This window comes from Oncorhynchus kisutch, linkage group LG21 (assembly GCF_002021735.2).
Source record: "Oncorhynchus kisutch isolate 150728-3 linkage group LG21, Okis_V2, whole genome shotgun sequence".
In the NCBI taxonomy this organism is placed as follows: Eukaryota; Metazoa; Chordata; class Actinopteri; order Salmoniformes; family Salmonidae; genus Oncorhynchus; species Oncorhynchus kisutch.
In genome coordinates, this window is record NC_034194.2 from 1502060 (window position 1) to 1527198 (window position 25139).

General features: G+C 38.8%; 1 protein-coding gene across 1 annotated transcript in view; it reads left to right on the plus strand.

Moving 5' to 3' along the window:
* LOC116356236 (protein eva-1 homolog C-like) overlaps positions 1-20818 on the plus strand; it is a 32207-nt gene extending 11389 nt beyond the window's left edge. The window contains exons 2-4 of the mRNA XM_031800868.1: positions 1-124; positions 1203-1355; positions 20276-20818. Coding sequence (XP_031656728.1) covers positions 1-124; positions 1203-1355; positions 20276-20475 — 477 coding nt within the window. The 3' untranslated portion in view covers positions 20476-20818. The remainder of the gene's footprint in view (positions 125-1202; positions 1356-20275) is intronic.
* Positions 20819-25139: the final 4321 nt, after the last annotated feature.

Here is a 25139-nt window from a genome sequence, read left to right on the forward strand (position 1 = left end):
AAAATGTTGGATGAGTGCCAGGACAGGAGGAGCTGTAAGGTCCTTGTCAACAGTCGTCTCTTTGGGATGGACCCGTGCCCCAGCAGCAGCAAACACCTCATTGTGTGGTACAACTGCAGGCCTAGTAAGTTCCCCAAAGTCTCTTTATAGTTTAAACTCCTCCTTCAACTGTCTGTCTATCTCTCTCTCTGACACACTCAGAGAGACCTGCACGCACGCACGCACGCACACAGAAAACCCCGGTGACAATATATATACGGTTTCATTCCCATTCCTACTAAATGGGCAGAAACGGAAGCGGAAGCCTATGTTTAGCCATGCACAGGTATTCCACACACAGAGTCCAGTGACAGTGACCTGTGACAGAGCTCAATACCCAAAGTACCTCCATTAGCCACGATATCAAAACTATGGACACAGAGAGACACACAAAGAGGGAGAGAGAGCGAGCCAGAGGAAAGGAGATAATACTGAGAATACTAATATGTATTGACTGCAAACCCAGCTCTCTCTTTCTCCCTCCCTCTCCCTTTCAGAGGAGGTGACACCTTCTTGTTACGCCTCACTAAAATCCCACTTAGATCACACTGAGACATTTCTCTCTCGCCAGAAGTTATTGGTTAAGTGACATGATTGGTTCATGGTCAGGGTAGGGGAGGGGTCAGTGGTGTGACTGACCATACCACGCCTCAGGAATGACATGAATGGACTTAAGGCTATGTCCCAAATGGCACCCTGTTCCCTAGAAACAGTAGTGCACTACTTTTGACCAGGGCTCATAGGGCTAGTATGTAAAATATTCCATTACATAGGGAATAGGGTGCCATTTGGCACGCTACTTTAGTTACTACAACATTCTGGGTGGTGGGATTACTTCACTGTTATTCTGGGTCTGCCTGGAATTATACACTCCACTGTGAGAAGGAGAGAAAGAGGGAGGAAAGATGGATGGGGAGAGAGGTTGAAAGTTGGGATGGAGATTTCAGTGTTGTAGTACAGAAGTATTGAGAAAAGGCTAAGGGCGCTTGGAAAAGGATGAATGGAAAGAAGTATGGAGAACACACACTGGAATATGCACAAAAGCACACTCACATGGAAAATATAAAAGTCAAGCCTGAGACTGACAAAAAGGGTTAAAGTGTGTGTGTGTGTGTGTGTGTGCAATAATACTAAGGTCTCTCTCACCCCATCTTCTAAACCAGATGAGTATAAGAGCAAGGTGGCGTGCGAGGAGGAGAGAATGAAGCTGACCTGTAAACGGGGAATGCAGATCGCCGTCTACTCGGCCATGTTCGGTCGAACCCAGCAGGGTACCCTGGAGTGTCCTACCCACCACAGGAGGGCGTCGTCCGAAGGTAAGACCATCACCCATGTATAGAACCTGGAGTTTTCCCTGACCACTTGACCTCTGGCCTAAAGCGTCTTTGTAATGACGAGGACCTAGAGTTTCTCCTGGGTCTATGGGGGGTATATGATGCATTGGTCCAGAGCCAGGCGTTATTGGCGGAGAGTCACTTGTCATTGGTGAGTGAAATCCATGCCAGGCACACCTGTGAGCTCTGGACCTTCACCTCCGACAGGCTGAGTCAAAATACCTGGCGGGTTCAATCGCTTTATTGTTGAATTATTTAAGGTTCCTTTCTCTTCACTGTGCTGGAGTTCTTTTAAAGATAAAGTAGGTTAGCGAAGGCCACAAAGTGTTGCTCACTGGAACACCCAAAGTCATCCAATTATTATAATCGGATTTGAAGCAATAGCCAACCCGCGTGTGGTCAACTATTTCAGCACCGTTTCGTGCTGCTCTGAGACCAGCATGGGGACTGGTCTTGATAAATCAATGAGATTTTTATTTTCACTGAATATCTGTTTGGGTATTGGTTAGCCAACAATTAGGGTGTGGACATTTTAGGATTATTTTGCTCTTCGCTTGCTGTCACTTAGTAGCCTCGGCCTACTCCCGACCGGTCACTTGTACAGTGCCAAAAAACACAATGGAAAAATCACATTTACATAAGTAGTCAGACCCTTCACTCAGAACTTTGTTAAAGCACCTTTGGCAGCGATTACAGCCTTGAGTCTTCTTGGGTATGACGCTACCATTCTTCTCTGCAGATCCTCTCAAGCACTGTCAGGTTGGATGAAACCAGGTTGGTTTCATCAGACCAGAGAATCTTGTTTATCATGGTCTAAGAGACTTTAGGTTCCCTTTGGCAAACTCCAAGTGGGCTGAAATGTGCTTCCATCCGGCCACCCTACTCTACTCATTGGGTTCTTGGTCAACTCCCTGACCAAGTCCCTTCTCCCCCGATTGCTCAGTTTGGCCGGGCAGCCAGCTCTAGGAGGAGTCTTGGTGGTTCCAAACTTCTTCCAACTTGCACCTGAGCTCAATTTCGAGTCTCATAGCAAAAGGTCTGAGTACTTATGTAAATAAGGTATTTCAGTTTGACTTATTTTTCAAATGAGCAAAAATGTCTTAGAACCTGTTTTCCCTTTGTCATTATGGGGTATTGTGTTGCTGAGCAACTGTTTTTATTTCATCCATTTTCGAATAAGGCTGTAACGTTTCAAAATGTGGAAAAAGTCAAGGGGTCTGAATACTTTCCGAAGGTACTGTATAGGGCTAAATATCAATCTAGAACAGGATATCTCATTTGAATGGAGTTGATGAAAGACTGTGAGAGTGCTCGCGAGTACACTGATTTAAAGCAACAATCATTTTAGTGATAGGCTGTTTTAAAACTCTGCAGCTCCAATTCAAATGAGTTTAATCTTTACAATTAAAAAACAAGGTGAACTCCAAAAGCCAGATGGAGATGGGTAAATTAAATCCACATTCATTCTTAATATTACTGTAGCAAATGTAGGTCTACCTGTCACAAGCCAAAAAGTTACCATAATGAGATGATAGGTCTACATGCATTGTGAACCGTCCCACCCTGAGCATTGATCGCATAGAATTGAACAGTTCCCTTTCATGCCATGATGTTCATATAACTCATTTATTATAATTGACCGGTTTCTGGCAGTTATTTATCCCTGGAAAAGGGAGGGTTTTGGGTGGTAAATCTCAGTAACCGTGTGTGTGTGACATTCAACCCTAATCGTAACGCAGCATTAGATAGTGGTTTCGTCAATGTAGCACGTTTAGAGATCAATTTATAGCCAGTAATCAAAATAATTAACAGATTTTAAGATGAATAGATGGATATGAGATGAAAGGCGACTTCCTAAGTTATAGCTCTGTAGGACATGGGGGCAGACATTTTGATCAAGAGTGACCTTTACAAAATATGCACGTTTTCTCAAACACTAAATATACAAATATGTATTTTACAGTTAGGAAGGTGGAAGGAATGTGAAATATTATAATTTGTTGTTTTATAAATGGATTATATTATATTTAGAAATAAAAACTAAGTTATTTCAAGCCTTATTCATAAGGTTTCGTTGAATAGGAAATATTTCATATTGTTATCATATCTGTACTGTGTACTTGAACTTATGTCCTCAAAAGTGACTACACATCAGCAGTGTATAACTATTTTTACCAGAAAGGTGAGATGTTAACCTTTCTTGGATTATGCAGCAGGGTAGCCTAGTGGTTAGAGCATTGGACTAGTAACCGGAAGGTTGCAAGTTCAAACCCCCGAGCTGACAAGGTACAAATCTGTCGTTCTGCCCCTGAACAGGCAGTTAACCCACTGTTCCTAGGCCGTCATTGAAATAAGAATTTGTTCTTAACTGACTTGCCTAGTTAAATAAAGGTAAAATTAAAACTAGTAATTTTTTATGGTCCTCTCATGATGAATCATTACTTTTGGGGTTTACGTAGATTACATTTTAGGTGACATTTAGTTACATTTAAGAGGCTATACGGTTTCACTACCATTAAGACAGAAGTGTGTGTGTGTGTGTGTGTGTGTGTGTGTGTGTGTGTGTGTGTGTGTGTCAGACTTAGTTCACGGCTCTCTTTACAGCCTAATACACTCACAGTGACATATCCATCATGCAAAAGAGCACAGATCTGTGCAAAAATGTGCTGAACCTCATAATCTGTAAGAGTTGATTCATTTGAAACCTTCTCAACAATGGCTGTTATAGGGAGGGTTAACAGAACATTTTGCACAGATCTGTGCTCTTTTATATGACGGAAATTTCTCCCTCAATCCCTTTTTTTCTCATATTCTCCCTGTCATTGTTACTTTCCCTCTCTCAACCCCCCCCCTCCCACTGCCCCACAAACTGTTCACTTACTTGATCCCCCCGTGTCTTCTTGTCTTTGATGTGGCTTCCATGTCACCATGCAGAGGAAGTGAGGGTGCTTGAGTGACAGGCCAGACAGACAGTGTTAATTATCTTAATTGCTTTTCCCTTCTGTGGAATACTATGACAAATGTGTGTGCTTGAGTTTTCTAGGTTGGTCTTTAAATGTGTGTGTCTGGAGAGACTGTCTGTGTTTGCTTGAGTTTTCTAGGTTGGTCTTAAAATGTGTGTGTCTGGAGAGACTGTGTTTTCTAGGTTGGTCTTAAAATGTGTGTGTCTGGAGAGACTGTCTGTGTGTGCTTGAGTTTTCTAGGTTGGTCTTAAAATGTGTGTGTCTGGAGAGACTGTCTGTGTGTGCTTGAGTTTTCTAGGTTGGTCTTTAAATGTGTGTGTCTGGAGAGACTGTGTTTTCTAGGTTGGTCTTTAAATGTGTGTGTCTGGAGAGACTGTCTGTTTGCTTGAGTTTTCTAGGTTGGTCTTAAAATGTGTGTGTCTGGAGAGACTGTCTGTGTGTGCTTGAGCTTTCTAGGTTGGTCTTAAAATGTGTGTGTCTGGAGAGACTGTCTGTGTGTGCTTGAGTTTTCTAGGTTGGTTTTTAAATGTGTCTGTCTGGAGAGACTGTCTGTGTTTTCTAGGTTGGTCTTTAAATGTGTGTGTCTGGAGAGACTGTCTGTGTGTGCTTGAGTTTTCTAGGTTGGTCTTTAAATGTGGTGTAATATAGAGCCTGGAAGGTACGTACATTGCTCTGGTTCTGTAGTCTGAAGAAGACTGCTATTCTGAAATCAACACACACACAAGCACACACGTGTACACACTCACACATGCCCTATGATCTGTGCGCTCCTCTTATTTGGAGGAGGAGGGGGTGGCGGTGGTATCAGAAGAATCTTCAAAGCGAGGGGGACAGGGCCAAGTTCAGGACTCTGTCATCTGACCCATTAGCATCACACACACCCCCTGACATCTAAATTGTCCTCAATGTAACTTTGGCTAGACAAATGAAGATGTATCTAATACCAAGAGCCAGTTTGATAGCAGGGTTGCAGTCAGTTTTGTTTACAATTCAGTCAACTCAGAAAGTGAATTCAAATGCAATTAATGAATTGGAAATGAGCCCTTAAATTGTATGCTGATTTGAGTATGAACTCAAGTAGAACATACATATGTTATGGGGCGGCAGGGTAGCGTAGTGGTTAGAGCATTGGACTAGAAACCGGAAGGTTGCAAGTTCAAATCCCCAAGCTGACAAGGTACAAATCTGTCGTTCTGCCCCTGAACAGGCAGTTAACCCACTGTTCCTAGGCCGTCATTGAAAATAAGAATTTGTTCTTAACTGACTTGCCTGGTTAAATAAAGATTTAAAACATTAAAAAGTTTTCTTTCTGTATTGGAACAGTCTGTGTGTGTTTGACTCTACTCTGGTTATCTCTACAATAACAGATAGAGTCGGAGACCTATCAGGCTGGTTTCGTGCAGGGAGAGAGTTTAGTGAGGGCGAGTAGTGGGGGTTCGATGAGCAAGCTGCGACCCTATTGACGTGTGAAAGCCTTACTCCGCTCTGGTTTCAACATTCCCACAACGTTCAGAACCTGTCAGGGCAACACATCCTGGTGGGGAATTACAGCGTGTCCGATCTGGCCTGGGAGCGTTCAGGAACGTCTGACTGGCAGACTCTCCGGGATTGACACGGATGTTGGGATGGCACTCTGCCGGGTTCTCCTGACTATCTATAGACCATGCTGGGTTGAATCATCTGTGTCAGATGTTTAGACGTGTTTCTAAATGGCCTAGTTCACTACCGACCTGGAAGTTAACGGTTGATTCATTTGATTGATTGATTTATTTTATTCAAGTGACATACACCAATTGGTGCCCAGCACATATGGGTTCATAAGACACAATTTATTTAAGTACACAAAACGACATAGTCATTTGAGGGTGGCACTTCAGAATATTTTCACTCTCTCACCCTTACTTCCTCCTTTACTTCAGTTTCTAATGGCTCAGTGGGATAGAGTACAGGACCAGAACCAGAGTTGTGAGTTGTATTCCTGCCTGGACCACATACTGATTAAAGGTGTCAGTTAATGTTGCCAGTTCTGTAAGTTGCTTTGTATAGAAGTGTCTCCGAAATGTATAAGGACACGAGGCGAGGTCAGGACAGGCAGGCTCGAGGTCAGGACAGGCAGAGTGGTCAGGCATGCGGGTTCGGCGTCAGGACAGGCAGAGTGGTCAGGCATGCGGGTTCGGCGTCAGGACAGGCAGAGTGGTCAGGCATGCGGGTTCGGCGTCAGGACAGGCAGAGTGGTCAGGCATGCGGGTTCGGCGTCAGGACAGGCTGAGTGGTCAGGCATGCGGGTTCGGCGTCAGGACAGGCTGAGTGGTCAGGCATGCGGGTTCGGCGTCAGGACAGGCAGAGTGGTCAGGCATGCGGGTTCGGCGTCAGGACAGGCAGAGTGGTCAGGCATGCGGGTTCGGCGTCAGGACAGGCAGAGTGGTCAGGCATGCGGGTTCGGCGTCAGGACAGGCAGAGTGGTCAGGCATGCGGGTTCGGCGTCAGGACAGGCAGAGTGGTCAGGCATGCGGGTTCGGCGTCAGGACAGGCAGAGTGGTCAGGCATGCGGGTTCGGCGTCAGGACAGGCAGGGGTTCAGTGATCAGGTCCAAGTCCAAACAGTACAAGGGGATAGGCAGGCTCGAGGTCAGGACAGGCAGAGTGGTCAGGCAGGCGGGTTCGGCATCAGGACAGGCAGGGGTCAAAAACAGAAGAAAAAAAGAGGAAAAATAGGAGCTAGGAGAAACACTGGTAGATTTGGCAAAACAAACTGGCACAGAGAGACCGGAAACACAGGGATAAATACACTGTGAACTAACAGGGAAAAATAGGAGCTAGGAGAAACGCTGGTAGACTTGGCAAAACAAACTGGCACAGAGAGACCGGAAACACAGGGATAAATACACTGAACTAACGGGGAAAACAGGACGAACTGGCACAGAGAGACAGGGGAAACAGGGATAAATACACCGGGGACTAACGAGGAAAACAGGACACACCTGGAGGTGGGTGGAGACAATCACAAAGACAGGTGAAACAGATCAGGGTGTGACAAAATGGCCATATTATAAGTAGTAATTGATCTAAATGGGATCTCCACTATCATAGCTTCCTCCAATTCAGTAATTGTCTTACTTCAAAGAAAGGATGAAGAATTCAACTGGTGTCTGTGTTGCTCTTTAGCTCCTGAGTTGGGCTATTTTAGCTATGACCTCCATCATCATTCGTCCTGAGTCTGTTGACGCCTGAGGAGTAGCCTGTCCTCTCTCATCTCTCTGGGGCTGGAGTGTGGGATGGCAGTACACACACACAGGCACAAACACACACATACACACCCACACCCATGTACAAATGCACGAGCACACACACACACACACAGACATATGAATGAACACACACAATGTGAGTGAGTTCAGTAGTGTCTGTTTTCAAAGGGAACTCCCCCATCTCTCTACAACTTGGTCTGTTTTGGGTTTTTATGGTCTGTGTCTACCTAAGGGCATCCATGCAGAACCAGGGGCAACATTCCCAAATGGTTTTGTGGGTGTCCGGTTGTCCCGACCAAACCTTGGTTCAAATAGTTAATTTTGTTTTCTTTCAAATACTTTGACATATTCAATTGGGCTAGCCTGCCACATTATAAAAAATGGAATAGTCCTAAAAGTGCAAACTCACCAGTCTGGCAATGCTAAAGGTATACAATTCTGAACCCTCCTTACTCAGCAGGCCTTAGAAAAACAGCCATGGGCACTTATTCATAAAGCATCTCAGAGTGGAGTGCTAATCTCGGATCAGTTTGACCTTTAGATCACAATTCATATAATTACATGGACAGGAGGACCTAGACAGGAGGATCCTAGATCGCACTCCCACTGAGATTTTTCGTGAAAACGGGCTCTGGGCTTCTTTACTACAGCAGTCCTTTTGGGATTCTGTGGTTCAAACTTGACTGAGTTGCTATCATTAAACGCATATCAGTAATATATGATACATGAGTAATATATCAGTAATATATGATATATGAGTAATATATCAGTAATATATGATATATGAGTAATATATCAATGATATATGATATATGAGTAATATATCAGTAATAAATGATATATGAGTAATATATCAGTAATATATGATATATGAGTAATATATCAGTAATATATGATATGAGTAATATATCAGTAATATATGATATATGAGTAATATATCAGTAATATATGATACATGAGTAATATATCAGTAATATATGATATATGAGTAATATATCAATGATATATGATATATGAGTAATATGAGTGATATATGAGTAATATATGAGTAATATATCAGTAATATATGATATATAAGTAATATATGATATATAAGTAATATATCAGTAATATATGATATATCAGTAATATATCAGTAATATATGATATATGAGTAATATATCAGTAATATATGATATATGAGTAATATATCAGTAATATATGATATATGAGTAATATATGATATATGAGTAATATATGATATATGAGTAATATATCAGTAATATATGATATGAGTAATATATCAGTAATATATGATATATGAGTAATATATCAGTAATATATGATATATGAGTAATATATCAGTAATATATGATATATGAGTAATATATCAGTAATATATGATATATGAGTAATATATCAGTAATATATGATATATGAGTAATATATCAGTAATATATGATATATGAGTAATATATCAGTAATATATGATATATGAGTAATATATGATATATGAGTAATATATCAGTAATATATGATATATGAGTAATATATCAGTAATATATGATATATGAGTAATATATCAGTAATATATGATATATGAGTAATATATCAGTAATATATGATATATGAGTAATATATCAGTAATATATGATATATGAGTAATATATCAGTAATATATGATATATGAGTAATATATCAGTAATATATGATATATGAGTAATATATCAGTAATATATGATATATGAGTAATATATCAATGATATATGATATATGAGTAATATATCAGTAATAAATGATATATGAGTAATATATCAGTAATATATGATATGAGTAATATATCAGTAATATATGATATATGAGTAATATATCAGTAATATATGATACATGAGTAATATATCAGTAATATATGATACATGAGTAATATATCAGTAATATATGATATATGAGTAATATATCAATGATATATGATATATGAGTAATATGAGTGATATATGAGTAATATATGATATATGAGTAATATATCAGTAATATATGATATATAAGTAATATATGATATATAAGTAATATATCAGTAATATATGATATATCAGTAATATATCAGTAATATATGATATATGAGTAATATATCAGTAATATATGATATATGAGTAATATATCAGTAATATATGATATGAGTAATATATCAGTAATATATGATATATGAGTAATATATCAGTAATATATGATACATGAGTAATATATCAGTAATATATGATATATGAGTAATATGAGTGATATATGAGTAATATATGATATATGAGTAATATATCAGTAATATATGATATATAAGTAATATATGATATATAAGTAATATATCAGTAATATATGATATATGAGTAATATATCAGTAATAAATGATATATGAGTAATATATCAGTAATATATGATATATGAGTAATATATCAGTAATATATGATATGAGTAATATATCAGTAATATATGATATATGAGTAATATATCAGTAATATATGATACATGAGTAATATATCAGTAATATATGATATATGAGTAATATATCAATGATATATGATATATGAGTAATATGAGTAATATATGATATATGAGTAATATATCAGTAATATATGATATATAAGTAATATATGATATATAAGTAATATATCAGTAATATATGATATATCAGTAATATATCAGTAATATATGATATATGAGTAATATATCAGTAATATATGATATATGAGTAATATATCAGTAATATATGATATATGAGTAATATATGATATATGAGTAATATATCAGTAATATATGATATGAGTAATATATCAGTAATATATGATATATGAGTAATATATCAGTAATATATGATATATGAGTAATATATCAGTAATATATGATATATGAGTAATATATCAGTAATATATGATATATGAGTAATATATCAGTAATATATGATATATGAGTAATATATCAGTAATATATGATATATGAGTAATATATCAGTAATATATGATATATGAGTAATATATGATATATGAGTAATATATCAGTAATATATGATATATGAGTAATATATCAGTAATATATGATATATGAGTAATATATCAGTAATATATGATATATGAGTAATATATCAGTAATATATGATATATGAGTAATATATCAGTAATATATGATATATGAGTAATATATCAGTAATATATGATATATGAGTAATATATCAGTAATATATGATATATGAGTAATATATCAGTAATATATGATATATGAGTAATATATCAGTAATATATGATATATGAGTAATATATCAGTAATATATGATATATGAGTAATATATCAGTAATATATGATATATGAGTAATATATCAGTAATATATGATATATGAGTAATATATCAGTAATATATGATATATGAGTAATATATCAGTAATATATGATATATGAGTAATATATCAGTAATATATGATATATGAGTAATATATCAGTAATATATGATATATGAGTAATATATCAGTAATATATGATATATGAGTAATATATCAGTAATATATGATATATGAGTAATATATCAGTAATATATGATATATGAGTAATATATCAGTAATATATGATATATGAGTAATATATCAGTAATATATGATATATGAGTAATATATCAGTAATATATGATATATGAGTAATATATCAGTAATATATGATATATGAGTAATATATCAGTAATATATGATATATGAGTAATATATCAGTGATATATGATATATGAGTAATATATCAGTGATATATGATATATGAGTAATATATCAGTGATATATGATATATAAGTAATATATCAATGATATATGAGTAATATGAGTAATATATCAGTAATATATGATATATGAGTAATATATCAATGATATATGAGTAATATGAGTGATATATCAGTAATATATGATATATGAGTGATATATCAGTAATATATGATATATGAGTGATATATCAGTAATATATGATATATGAGTAATATATCAATGATATATGATATATAAGTAATATATCAATGATATATGATATGAGTAATATGAGTAATATATCAGTAATATATGATATATGAGTAATATATCAGTAATATATGATATATGAGTAATATATCAGTAATATATGATATATGAGTAATATATCAGTAATATATGATACATGAGTAATATATCAGTAATATATGATACATGAGTAATATATCAGTAATATATGATATATGAGTAATATATCAGTAATATATGATATATGAGTAATATATCAGTAATATATGATATATGAGTAATATATCAATGATATATGATATATAAGTAATATATCAATGATATATGATATGAGTAATATGAGTAATATATCAGTAATATATGATATATGAGTAATATATCAGTAATATATGATATATGAGTAATATATCAGTAATATATGATATATGAGTAATATATCAGTAATATATGATATATGAGTAATATATCAGTAATATATGATATATGAGTAATATATCAGTAATATATGATATATAAGTAATATATCAGTAATATATGATATATGAGTAATATATCAGTAATATATGATATATAAGTAATATATCAATGATATATGATATATGAGTAATATGAGTAATATATCAGTAATATATGATATATGAGTAATATATCAGTAATATATGATATATGAGTAATATATCAGTAATATATGATATATGAGTAATATATCAGTAATATATGATATATAAGTAATATATCAGTAATATATGATATATGAGTAATATATCAGTAATATATGATATATGAGTAATATATCAGTAATATATGATATATAAGTAATATATCAATGATATATGATATATGAGTAATATGAGTAATATATGATATATGAGTAATATGAGTAATATATGATATATCAGTAATATGATATATGAGTAATATATCAGTAATATATGATATATGAGTAATATATCAGTAATATATGATATATGAGTAATATATCAGTAATATATGATATATGAGTAATATATCAGTAATATATGATATATGAGTAATATATCAGTAATATATGATATATGAGTAATATATCAGTAATATATGATATATCAGTAATATATCAATGATATATGATATATGAGTAATATGAGTAATATATGATATATGATATATCAGTCATATGATATATGAGTAATATATCAGTAATATATGATATATAAGTAATATATCAATGATATATGATATGAGTAATATGAGTAATATATGATATATCAGTAATATGATATGAGTAATATATCAGTAATATATCAGTAATATATGATATATGAGTAATATATGAGTAATATATCAGTGATATATGAGTAATATATTATATGAGTAATATATCAGTAATATATCAGTAATATATGATATGAGTAATATATGATGTATGAGTAATATATCAGCAATATATCAGTAATATATGATACATGTCACGCCTGAGTTTCACTTTGTATTTCGTGGGTGATTGTTCCTGTCTTTGTGTTAGTTAGCACCAGACAGGCTGTATAGGTTTTCACGTTTCGTTTGTTGTTTTTGTATTTAAGTTATTTCGTGTATCGCTATATTTTCATTAAAGAACATGAGTAACCACCACGCTGCATTTCGGTCCGACTCTTCGACAAACGAAGAACGCCGTTACAAAATATCAGTAATACAGTAGAAGTCAGAAGTTTACATACACCTTAGCCAAATACATGTAAACTCAGTTTTTCACAATTCCTGACATTTAATCCTAGTAAAACTTCCCTGTTTTAGGTCAGTTAGGATCACCACTTTATTTTAAGAATGTGAAATGTCAAATAGTAGAGAGAATGATTTATTTCAGCTTTTATTTCTTTCATCACATTCCCAGTGGGTTAGAAGTTTACATACTCAATTAGTATTTGGTAGCATTGCCTTTCAATTGTTTAACTTGGGTCAAACGTTTCAGGCAGCCTTCCACAAGCTTCCCACAATAAGTTGGGTGAATTTTGGCAAATTCCTCCTGACAGAGCTGGTGTAACTGAGTCAGGTTTGTCGGCCTCCTTGCTCTCACACGCTTTTTCAGTTCTGCCCACAGATTTTCTAAAGGATTGAGGTCAGAGCTTTGTGATGGCCACTCCAAAATGTTGACTTTGTTGTCCTTAAGCCATTTTGCCACAACTTTGGAAGTATGCTGGGGTCATTGTCCATTTGGTAGACCCATTTAAAAAAATATAAAAAATATTTCACCTTTATTTAACCGGTTAGGCAAGTTGAGAACAAGTTCTCATTTACAATTGCGACCAAAAATAATGGGGTGCAAAGGAGCAAAATAAATAAATGGGCTATGTACAGGTGCAGTAATCTCAAAGCTAGTGAGGGAGATAAGTGTTTCCAGTTTCAGGGATTTTTGTAGTTTGTTCCAGTCATTGGCAGCAGAGAACTGGAAGGAGAGGTGGCCAAAGAAATAATTGGTTTTGGGGGTGACCAGAGAGATATACCTGCTGGAGCGCGTGCTACAGGTGGGTGATTATATGGTGACCAGCGAGCTGAGATGAGGCAGGGCTTTACCTAGCAGAGACTTGTAGATGACCTGGAGCCAGTAGGTTTGGCGACGAGTATGAAGCGAGGGCCAGCCAACGAGAGCGTAAAGGTCGCAATGGTGGGTAGTATATGAGGCTTTGGTGACAAAACGGATTGCACTGTGATGGACTGCATCCAATTTGTTGAGTAGGGTATTGGAGGCTATTTTGTAAATGACATCGCCGAAGTCAAGGATCGGTAGGATGGTCAGTTTTACAAGGGTATATTTGGCAGCATGAGTGAAGGATGCTTTGTTGCGAAATAGGAAGCCAATTCTAGATTTAACTTTGGATTGGAGATGTTTGATATGGGTCTGGAAGGAGAGTTTACAGTCTAACCAGACACCTAAGTATTTGTAGTTGTCCAAGTATTTTAAGTCAGAGCCGTCCAGAGTAGTGATGTTGGACAGGCGGGCAGGTGCAGGCAGCGATCGGTTGAAGAGCATGCATTTAGTTTTACTTGTATTTAAGAGCAATTGGAGGCCACGGAAGGAGAGTTGTATGGCATTGAAGCTTGCCTCTAGGGTTGTTAACACAGTGTCCAAAGTCTGCGTAGAGGTGGATCAGAGACTCACCAGCAGCAAGAGCGACATCATTGATGTAAATAGAGAAGAGAGTCGGTCCAAGAATTGAACCCTGTGGCACCCCCATAGAGACTGCCAGAGGTCCGGACAGCAGACCCTCTGATTTGACACACTGAACTCTATCAGAGAAGTAGTTGGTGAACCAGGCGAGGCAATCATTGGAGAAACCAAGGCTGTCGAGTCTGCCGATGAGGATGTGGTGATTGACAGAGTCGGAAGCCTTGGCCAGATCAATGAATACGGCTGCACAGTAATGTTTCTTATCGATGGCGGTTAAGATATCGTTTAGGACCTTGAGCGTGGCTAAGGTGCACCCATGACCAGCTCTGAAACCAGATTGCATAGCAGAGAAGGTATGGTGAGAATCGAAATGGTCGGTAATCTGTTTGTTGACTTGGCTTTCGAAGACCTTAGAAAGGCAGGGTAGGATAGATATAGGTCTGTAGTAGTTTGGGTGAAGAGTGACCCCACCCCCCCCTTTGAAGAGGGGGATGACCGCAGCTGCACATTTGCGACCAAGCTTTAACTTCCTGACTGATGTCTTGATGTTGCTTCAATATATCCACATACTTTTCCGTCCTCATGATGCCATCTATTTTGCGAAGTGCACCAGTCCCTCCTGCAGCAAAGCACCCCCCACACCATGATGCTGCCACCCCCACATCATGATGCTTCACGGTTGGGATGGTGTTCTTCAGCTTGCAAGCCTCCGCCTTTTTCCTCCAAACATAACAATGGTCATTGTGTCCAACAGTTCTATTTTTGTTTCATCAGACCAGAGGACATTTCTCAAAAAAGTATGATCTTTGTCCCAATGTGCAGTTGCAAACCGTAGTGGCTTCTTTCTTACTGAGGGGCCTTTGATGTTATGTTGATATAGGACTCGTTTTACTGTGAATATTGATACTTTTGTACCTGTTTCCTCCAGCATCTTCACAAGGTCCTTTGATGTTGTTCTGGGATTTTCGCACCAAAGTAAATTCATCTCTAGGAGACAGAACGCGTCTCCTTCCTGAGCGGTATGAAGGCTGTGTGGTCCCATGGTGTTTATACTTGCGTACCATTGTTTGTACAGATGAACGTGGTACCTTCAGGCGTTTAGAAATTGCTCCCAAGGATGAACCAAACTTGTGGAGGTCTACAATTTTTTTTCTGAGGTCTTGGCTGAATTCCAATGATGTCAAGCAACTGAGTCTGAAGGTAGGCCTTGAAATACATCCACTGGTACACCTCCAATTGACTCAAATGATCTCAATTAGCCTATCAGAAGCTTCTAATGCCATGACATCATTTTCTGGTATTTTCCAATCTGTTTAAAGGCACAGTCAACTTAGTGTATGTAAACTTCTGACCCACTGAAATTATAATACAGTGAATTATAAGGGAAATAATCTGTCTGTAAAAAAAATGTTGAAAAATTACTTGTGTCATGCAAAAAGTGGATGTCCTAACTGAGTTTGTTAACAAGAAATTTGTGGAGTGGTTGAAAAACTAGTTTTAGTAACTCCAACCTAAGTGTATGTAAACTTCCGACTTCAGCAGTATATAATATATGAGTAATATATCAGTAATATATGATCCTACACATTTGCTATTACCTTACCTGCACTTTTAAGTGTTATCTGGGATCATTGGGTCGTCCCTACCCTAACCCCTAACCTTTACCTACCCCTAACCTTAACCCTTACCATGACCATTTTAAATGTCAACTTCAATGGGTTAGGGATGTCCCAAGGATGCCGGATAGCACATACCTTTAATGTACACCATTGGAATAGATGTGGTCACAGCATGTTAGTACATCAGACAATATCTTCTGAATCTCAAGCGTAGAGAGTGGAGGAGGAAAGGAAAAGAGCCTTCTGTCCATTTCCCCCAGAAAAAAAGGAGCCTCATCTGTACATCCTTCCCCAGAGGATGAGAGAAAAGAGCGGTGGATCTGAAGATGTAGAAGGGGGTCTGGCAGGCTCTTAGTGATGATGAATGAGCGCCCCATCTATCACTCTGACAGGTGTCTGTGGCCCCCCTTCTCCCCCTCCCCCACACACCCTTACAAGATTGGGTGTCCCTTTTCACAATGGGGGGCCTGCGCAGGATGTCCCTGGGATGGGTCAGGACAGGGGCCCCCGAAGGAGGACAATGGGGGGTCAGAGCCTTTGTGGGGAAGAGTGTGTCAGAGTCTCTCCCTACTTTGAGTCTATAGAAAATGATCTTAGTCAGTGTTGTACGTTGACCGGGGCTCATGTGCCGCTGAAGTGCCGACGATTCTTCAAACACTCTCAAGAGAGAAATAGAAGGGTACACACAATACTTAATTTGCCAATAAAACGAATTGCATTGATACAGTTGCGGTCAAATATATTGGCACCCTTGCACTATTTCTTCTAAAATAAGTTGAAGTTGAATTTCAACATTGCAGAAACAATTTCATTTTTGTGAACTTAAGTTAGCACCCTGGAGTACTTGTTTTCACAGTCTAGCCACGACAAGGCAGGCCAACACTTTTTGTAGCCATCAATGATCTTAATGTGGCTGTCAGAATGAGACCGAGGTGCAGCGTGGTGAGCGTACATTTTCTTTTATTTGTTAGAATGTCGCCAACAAAACAAGAAATAACAAAAAACGACCGTGAAGCTTACAAGGGCAAGTAACCCTAACAAAGACAACTTCCCACAATGACAGAAGGGGAAAAAGGCTGCCTAAGTATGATTCCCAATCAGAGACAACGATAGACCGCTGTCCCTGATTGAGAACCATACCTGGCCAAAACATAGAAATACAAAAAAAATTAAAACAGAACATAGTATGCCCACCCAAATCACACCCTAGACATAAAAAGGCTCTCTAAGGTCAGGGCGCGACAGCAGCGTTCTACTGGCAATTTGGATCACTTTTCAGCAACAAACCGGTTCTAATTCTTCAAAGTTTGAGGGGTTTTCCTCTTTTGCCATTGGTTATGGATGCTTTCTGATCTGGACTCTGTTCTGCAGTGGCCAACTTTGTCAGAACAGTGTATCTTCTTGAACCATTCCAGGTTGCTTTTGATGTGTGTTTGGGATTATCATCCTGCTGGAACATCCAAGACCTTCAACTGACACACAGTTTTTTGGACAGTTGGTTGAATATTGCACTCCAAAACACATTGATGATCTGCTGAGTTCATGATGACTTGCACGGGTTCAAGGCCCCTGTACAAGTGGCAGCAAAGTGACACCGCAGCATTATTGAACCTCCCCTATGCTTGATTGTAGGGAGGTTGTTATTTTTCTTTGAATGCTTCATTTGGTCGTTGATAAAACAGAAAGACCCCATTGCTGAGGAGACACAAGAAAGCCTGATTGAACCTCTCAAAAACCCACCACAACAAACTCTTTGTCAATACAGATCAGTGCTGTGTTTACCGACAACGATGTGTATATACTGTTTTCTATGCTATTCTATGGGATCTCATTCACTTAATGTGTCTATACTGTATTCTATACTATTCTACTGTATCTTAGTCTGTTCCATTCTGACATCGCTCGTCCATATGTCTATACTGTATTCTCTACTATTCTACTGTATCTTAGTCTGTTCCGCTCTGACATCTCTTGTCCATATGTATATAGTCTTAATTAATTCCTACTTAGATTTGTTTGTATTGGGTTTATGTTGTGTAATTTGTTAGATATTACTCGTTGGTTATTACTGCACTGTCAGAGCTAGAAGCACTAGCATTTTGCTACACCCGCATTACATCTGCTAATCACGTGTATGTGACCAATAAAATGTGATTTCATATCAGCAAACCACTCGCCCACACTACGCCATCTACCCGGTACAGTTGGACCAACACTTTACATTTATGTTTCTATTTTTGTTCAGTGTATTTACATAAGAGAAATGTGGGTAAATTTGTGAAGACGTATCTTACTTACTCAACCTTTTAAGTTTACAAAAATACTATTTGGTTCTGTAGTTTTGTTCAATTTCAACGTGTTTTAGACGAAATAGGGAATTGTAAAAAAAAAAAAAAAAAAAAAGGATGAGAAAATATTTGTCCGTAACTGTATACAGTGTCTTCGTAAAGTATTCAGACCCCTTGACTTCTTCAACATTTTGTTACATTGCAGCCTTATTCTAAAAACGATTAAATCGTTTTTTTCCCTCATCAATCTACACACAATACCCTATAATGACAGGAAAAACAGATTTTTTTGATTTTTTTTGGTGCTAATTTATAAAATCTTAAGAACATATCACATTTACATAAGTATTCAGACCCTTTACTCAGTACTTTATTGAATCACCTTTGGCAGCGATTACAGCATTGAGTTTTCTTGGATATGACGCCACAAGTTTGGCATACCTGTATTTGGGGAGTTTCTCTCATTCCTCTGTCAGGTTGGATGGGGAGCATTGCTGCACAGCTATTTTCAGGTCTCTCCAAATATGTTCAATCGGTTTCAAGTCCAGGCTCTGGCTGTGCTACTCAAGGACATTCAGATACTTGTCCCAAAGCCACTCCTGCGTTGTCTTGGCTGTGTGTTTAGGGTCATTGTCCTGTTGGAAGGTGAACCTTCACCCCAGTCTGAGGTCCTGAGCACTCTGGAGCAGGTTTTCATCAAGGATCTCTCTGTACTTTGCTTCATCTTTGCCTCAATCCTGATTCCTGACTAGTCTCCCAGTCCCTGCCGCTGAAAAATCATCCCCACAGCATGATGCTGCCACCACCATGCTTCACCGTAGGTATGGTGCCTGGTTTCCTCCAGACGTGACGCTTGGCATTCAGGCCAAAGAGTTCAATCGTGGTTTCATCAGACCAGATAATCTTGTTTCTCATGGTCAGAGAGTCTTTAGGAGCCTTTTGGCAAACTCAAAGCGGGCTGTCATGTGTCTTTTACTAAGGAGTGGCATCCGTCTGGCAACTCTACCATAAAAGCCTGATTGATGGAGTGCTGCAGAGATGGTTGTCCTTCTGGAAAGTTCTCCCATCTCCACAGAGGAACTCTAGAGCTCCTGTCAGAGTGACCATCGGGTACTTAGTCACCTACCTGACCAAGGCCCTTCTCCCCCGACCTCATGGCTTGGTTTTTGCTCTGACATGCACGGTCAACGTTTGGACCTTATATAGACAGGTGTGTGCCTTTCCAAATCATGTCCAATCAATTGAATTTACCACAGGTGGACTCCAATCAAGTTGTAGAATAATCTCAAGGATGATCAATGGAAACAGGATGCACTTCAAGTCTCATAGCAAAGCGTCTGAATACTTATGTAAATTACAACTTTTTTTCTCTTTTTTTATACATTTACCAAAATGTCTAAAAACCTGTTTTCACTTTGTCATTATGTGGTATTGTGTGTAGATTGAATGCCGAATACCGAATGCATAGATATAAGGGTGCCATATGGCTCACAGATTGTGCAGTCCCTCCCTCTGTCAATTCTTAGTGAATGCGTCCTACGAGACCCCTCAGTTTTTGCTTCCTGGTATTCTCTATGGACTCATTGGTCCTCTCTCTCTCTTTTTTTTCTCTCTCCCCCTCTCATCCCCCCTCTTTCTGTCTCAGACTGCCAGTCGGGCGTGGCTCTCCAGGTGTTGACGACACGTTGTCAGGGGAAACAGAGCTGTTTCGTCCAAGCGTCCACGCAAGAGTTTGGGGACCCCTGCTACTCGGGCACCAGGAAATATCTCAGTGCCATCTACGCATGTGGTAAGTCTCCAGTTGTACCGACACCTGAGCAGCAGTTTTTTTTACATGACACCTAGTCCGCAGTTCTGTATGCAGACAGTAGAGGGAGGTGTTCTCTCATGTATGTGGATGGGGGGCTGATGGGTACAGCTACGTTCTGTACGTTTTTGTCTGTCTCTTAGCTCTGTCGTCTGTCTGCCAGTATCTCTCTCGCTTTCTCTTTCTCATTCTATCTCTCACTCTCTATTTTGTCATTCATGTCTGATGACTCTCTGATGTGTAAGGAGTGGTGCTCGTTTATGCTTTCTGTCTCGACGGAAGAGAGAGGGGCTTCCTGTCTGTCTACCTAGCCACCACACCCCCAGGCTAATCCTGAGCTGTCACACTATAACCCATTAACATACACACACACACACACACACCCCCAGGCTAATCCTGAGCTGTCACACTATAACTCATTAACATACACACACACACCCCCAGGCTAATCCTCAGCTGTCACACTATAACTCATTAACACACACACACACACACACACACACAGTCTAATCCTGAGCTGTCACACTATAACTCATTAACATACACACACACACACACCCTGGCTAATCCTGAGCTGTCACACTATAACTCATTAACATACACACACACACACACACCCCCAGGCTAATCCTGAGCTGTCACACTATAACTCATTAACATACACACACACACCCAGGCTAATCCTGAGCTGTCACACTATAACTCATTAACATACACACACACACACACACACACACACACACACACACAGGCTAATCCTGTGCTGTCACACTATAACTCATTAACATACACACACACACACACACACACACACACACCCAGGCTAATCATGAGCTGTCACACTATAACTCATTAACATACACACACACACACCCCCAGGCTAATCCTGAGCTGTCACAGTATAACTCATTAACACACACACACACACACACACCCAGGCTAATCATGAGCTGTCACACTATAACTCATTAACATACACACACACACACCCCCAGGCTAATCCTGAGCTGTCACACTATAACTCATTAACATACACACACACACCCAGGCTAATCCTGAGCTGTCACACTATAACTCATTAACACACACACACACACCCCCAGGCTAATCCTGAGCTGTCACACTATAACTCATTAACATACACACACACACACACCCAGGCTAATCCTGTGCTGTCACACTATAACTCATTAACATACACACACACACCCAGGCTAATCATGAGCTGTCACACTATAACTCATTAACATACACACACACACACCCCCAGGCTAATCCTGAGCTGTCACACTATAACTTATTAACATACACACACACACCCAGGCTAATCCTGAGCTGTCACACTATAACTCATTAACATACACACACACACACACCCAGGCTAATCCTGAGCTTTCACACTATAACTCATTAACAGACACACACACACCCACCCCCAGGCTAATCATGAGCTGTCACAATATAACTCATTAACATACACACACACACACCCCCCCAGGCTAATCATGAGCTGTCACACTATAACTCATTAACATACACACACACACACACACACACACCCACACCCACACCCCCAGGCTAATCCTGAGCTGTCACACTATAACTCATTAACATACACACACACACCCACACCCAGGCTAATCCTGAGCTGTCACACTATAACTCATTAACATACACACACACACACACCCACACCCCCAGGCTAATCCTGAGCTGTCACACTATAACTCATTAACATACACACACACACCCACTCCCACACCCAGGCTAATCCTGAGCTGTCACACTATAACTCATTAACATACACACACACACACACCCCCAGGCTAATCCTGAGCTGTCACACTATAACTCATTAACACACACACACACACACACACACACACACACACACACACACACACACACACACAGGCTAATCCTGAGCTGTCACACTATAACTCATGAACAGACACACACACACATTCACAAACTAATGGACACATACATACGCATACAGTGCATACATGCGCACGCGCACACACACACACACACCCAGGCTAATCCTGAGCTGTCACACTATAACTCATTAACATACACACACACACACACACCCCCAGGCTAATCCTGAGCTGTCACACTATAACTCATTAACACACACACACACACACACACACACACACACACACACACACACACACACACCCAGGCTAATCCTGAGCTGTCACACTGTAATTCATTAACAACACACACACACTAATCCTGAGCTGTCACACTGTAATTCATTAACACACTCTAATCCTGAGCTGTCAAACTGTAATTCATTAATACACACACTCTAATCCTGAGCTGTCACACTGTAATTCATTAACACACACACTATAATCCTGAGCTGTCACACTGTAATTCATTAACACACACACTCTAATCCTGAGCTGTCACACTGTAATTCCTTAATACACACACTCTAATCCTGAGCTGTCACACTGTAATTTCTTAATACACACACTCTAATCCTGAGCTGTCACACTATAATTCATTAACACACTCTAATCCTGAGCTGTCACACTGTAATTCATTAACAAACACACACTCTAATCCTGAGCTGTCACACTGTAATTCATTAACACACACACTCTAATCCTGAGCTGTCACACTGTAATTTATTAACACACACACTCTAATCCTGAGCTGTCACACTGTAATTTATTAACACACTCTAATCCAGAGCTGTCACACTGTAATTCATTAACACACACCCTCTAATCCTGAGCTGTCACACTGTAATTCATTAACACACACACTCTAATCCTGAGCTGTCACACTGTAATTCATTAACACACTCTAATCCTGAGCTGTCACACTGTAATTTATTAACACACTCTAATCCAGAGCTGTCACACTGTAATTCATTAACACACACCCTCTAATCCTGAGCTGTCACACTGTAATTCATTAACACACACACTCTAATCCTGAGCTGTCACACTGTAATTCATTAACACACTCTAATCCTGAGCTGTCACACTGTAATTCATTAACACACTCTAATCCTGAGCTGTCACACTGTAATTCATTAACACACTCTAATCCTGAGCTGTCACACTGTAATTCATTAACACACACACTCTAATCCTGAGCTGTCACACTGTAATTCATTAACACACTCTAATCCTGAGCTGTCACACTGTAATTCATTAACACACTCTAATCCTGAGCTGTCACACTGTAATTCATTAACACACTCTAATCCTGAGCTGTCACACTGTAATTCATTAACAAACAAAAATGAAATGTTATTTGTCACATATGTGGAATACAACAGGTGTAGACTGCTTACTTTCCCAACAAGGGAATAGTAAAACAATAATAGTAACAGGGCTGTATAGAAGGAGTCAGTGTGCAGGGGTATGAGGTAATTATGGGGGTAAAAGTGACTAGGCAATCCAGATGGATCATTAACAGAGTAGCAGCACTGTATGTGAAGAGTGTGAAAGTGTGTGTAAGTGGGAGTGTGTGAGGGTGGTGTCAATATGCATGTATGTGTTTGTGAGCATGTGTAGTGTGTGTGCTTTGGAGTGTCCGTGTAGTATGTGTGAGGGTAGGCTCTTCCCCGAATCCTGTTTGAATGGTATCCAACAGTTGTCCAGTGCCTATCATAACAGCAGCAGTGGAACTCAGATTTGAGACTCTTGTTGGTCTTTTTCATGTTGTTGGAGACATTTAGGCTCAATCTCTGTCTGACCCTCCTTATCTGTATTTGATAACCAGAGTGCCAGAGTGTGCTGTTGGACAGTTTCAGAGATGTGAAGGGTGTGAGGAGGGGGCCACTTCCAGTGGAGTGTGAGTGTCAGGAAGGGGCTAGGTAGGAGGAATCGGGGGCCAAGGAAACTAAAGGGTGTAGGGCAGGGGGGAGGGGAGACTTTTGGCATGAGGAAATCATTCTAGCTTTAGTAGACATGAAGTCACCAGGTGCTTGAAGCTTTAGGTAATTTTGAAGTATTCTCTTTCACGGCTGGTAATATGTGTGTGTGGGGGGGGGATTGTGTTTTTGCATACGTATGTGTGTGTCACAAAGGCAACATGTGTCTCTAAGTGGCTTATAGCATGGGGTCAATCACTTTGACCATTTGTACTGTCCTCCATATGAATTTACGTGGTCAACATCCAAGGAATAGCCAACTCCTCATACACACACTCACTCACTCACTCACTCACTCACTCACTCACTCACTCACTTCACTGTCAAGCATTGTTTGAACCCAAGTCCCACAGGAGGAAATCCCTGTTTATTTGTGAACGGGCGCTGCGTTAGCCTGATTAGGCCGGGCGATATACTAGAGGCACTTTCACTTTCATTACATTGACCCATGTAGGACTCTATAGCAGCTTAAAAGTTAGAATATAGGTTTCCATTTTCACATTTTGTTAATTCTTTCCAATGTGTCAAGTGATTATCTTTTTGTTTTCTCATGATTTGGTTGGATCTAATTGTGTTGCTGTCCTGGGGCTCTGTGGGGTCTGTTTGTGTTTGTGAACAGAGCCCCAGGACCAGCTTGATTAAGGGACTCTTCTCCTCGTTCATCTCTCTGTCGTTGATGGCTTTGTTATGGTTTGGGAATCCCTTCCTTTTAGGTGGATTTATGACATGTATTCATTCTAATATGTACTTCTATGGTTTGATACTGTGAAGTTGATCTTGTAGTGGTGCATTTTCCTCTGT